Raw genomic sequence first — 928 nt, forward strand, 5'->3', positions numbered from 1 at the left:
TCTATCTATCTATCTATCTATCTATCTATCTATCTATCTTCTTAAACTAAACACAATTTAAAATATAATAAAGACATGACACGTTTTTTATTCTAATTATAAAAATATATAATTATTAAAAAGTAAAACTCTTGACAACTTGAGATGAAAACTTACCCTTTGTTGCTGTTATCCCGGCGAGGAACAAGCCGCACATCACCCGTAATAAGATCCGCTGCTTGGGGAGAGCAGCCATCCTGGTGAGGGCTCTCCTGTCACTGAGGAGGAGAACGACACACAAAAAAAAGTAAATCACAGGAAACAAAACGTAATTCAAACAACTCCAAGTAGAGTCTAAAAGCCGACCCTCCACTCCCCGCCTGCAGATGACATTTCCATTCAGGTAGATAAGTGGGAGGAGAAGATGGGGAGTAGCAGGTCCAAGCATCAATACTCTATAATAATATACCGAAATGTAACTTTTTTCTGTTTTATTACTCTTTAAATTAAAAAAGTTAGTTTTTATAATCATAGAACTTTTAAAACTTCAAACTGGAGAGCATAAAAAGTCATAAAGTATATTTAAGTGTTAAGAAGAACTGAACAAGACAAAACACTATGATGTCATGTTTGATAAGTGGTGCGACACCGCCCTCTGGCGGCCACTGACTGTAAATACAACAAAAACTACAATTGATGGGTCTTATGTATTTTTACATTGTAAGGCCCGGAAGAATGCAGATTGTTTTTTTCTGTTATTACTGTTATACATCGAGATCTCTTAATTTCTTTCAAAAACATTCTTGTTGCATTCATTATTTTTGTCTTTTTAGACAACCTTTATTTTTTATCTACAATTATACCACCTTTAGCTTTCAGTTAATGTTTTCCTATTTTTAGCTTGTATTTTGCTACTTTTCATATAATATTATTTAGATTTCGATACACG

General features: G+C 33.5%; 1 protein-coding gene across 1 annotated transcript in view; it reads right to left on the reverse strand.

Moving 5' to 3' along the window:
- Positions 1 to 351, reverse strand: part of LOC106521427 (integrin beta-3) — a gene marked incomplete at its 3' end in the record, with an annotated part of 6,523 nt that extends 6,172 nt beyond the window's left edge. Inside the window, 1 exon segment of the mRNA XM_014013987.1 lies at positions 157 to 351. Coding sequence (XP_013869441.1) covers positions 157 to 235 — 79 coding nt within the window.
- Positions 352 to 928: the final 577 nt, after the last annotated feature.

The sequence above is a fragment of the Austrofundulus limnaeus genome, unplaced genomic scaffold (genome assembly GCF_001266775.1).
Source record: "Austrofundulus limnaeus strain Quisiro unplaced genomic scaffold, Austrofundulus_limnaeus-1.0 Scaffold108, whole genome shotgun sequence".
In the NCBI taxonomy this organism is placed as follows: Eukaryota; Metazoa; Chordata; class Actinopteri; order Cyprinodontiformes; family Rivulidae; genus Austrofundulus; species Austrofundulus limnaeus.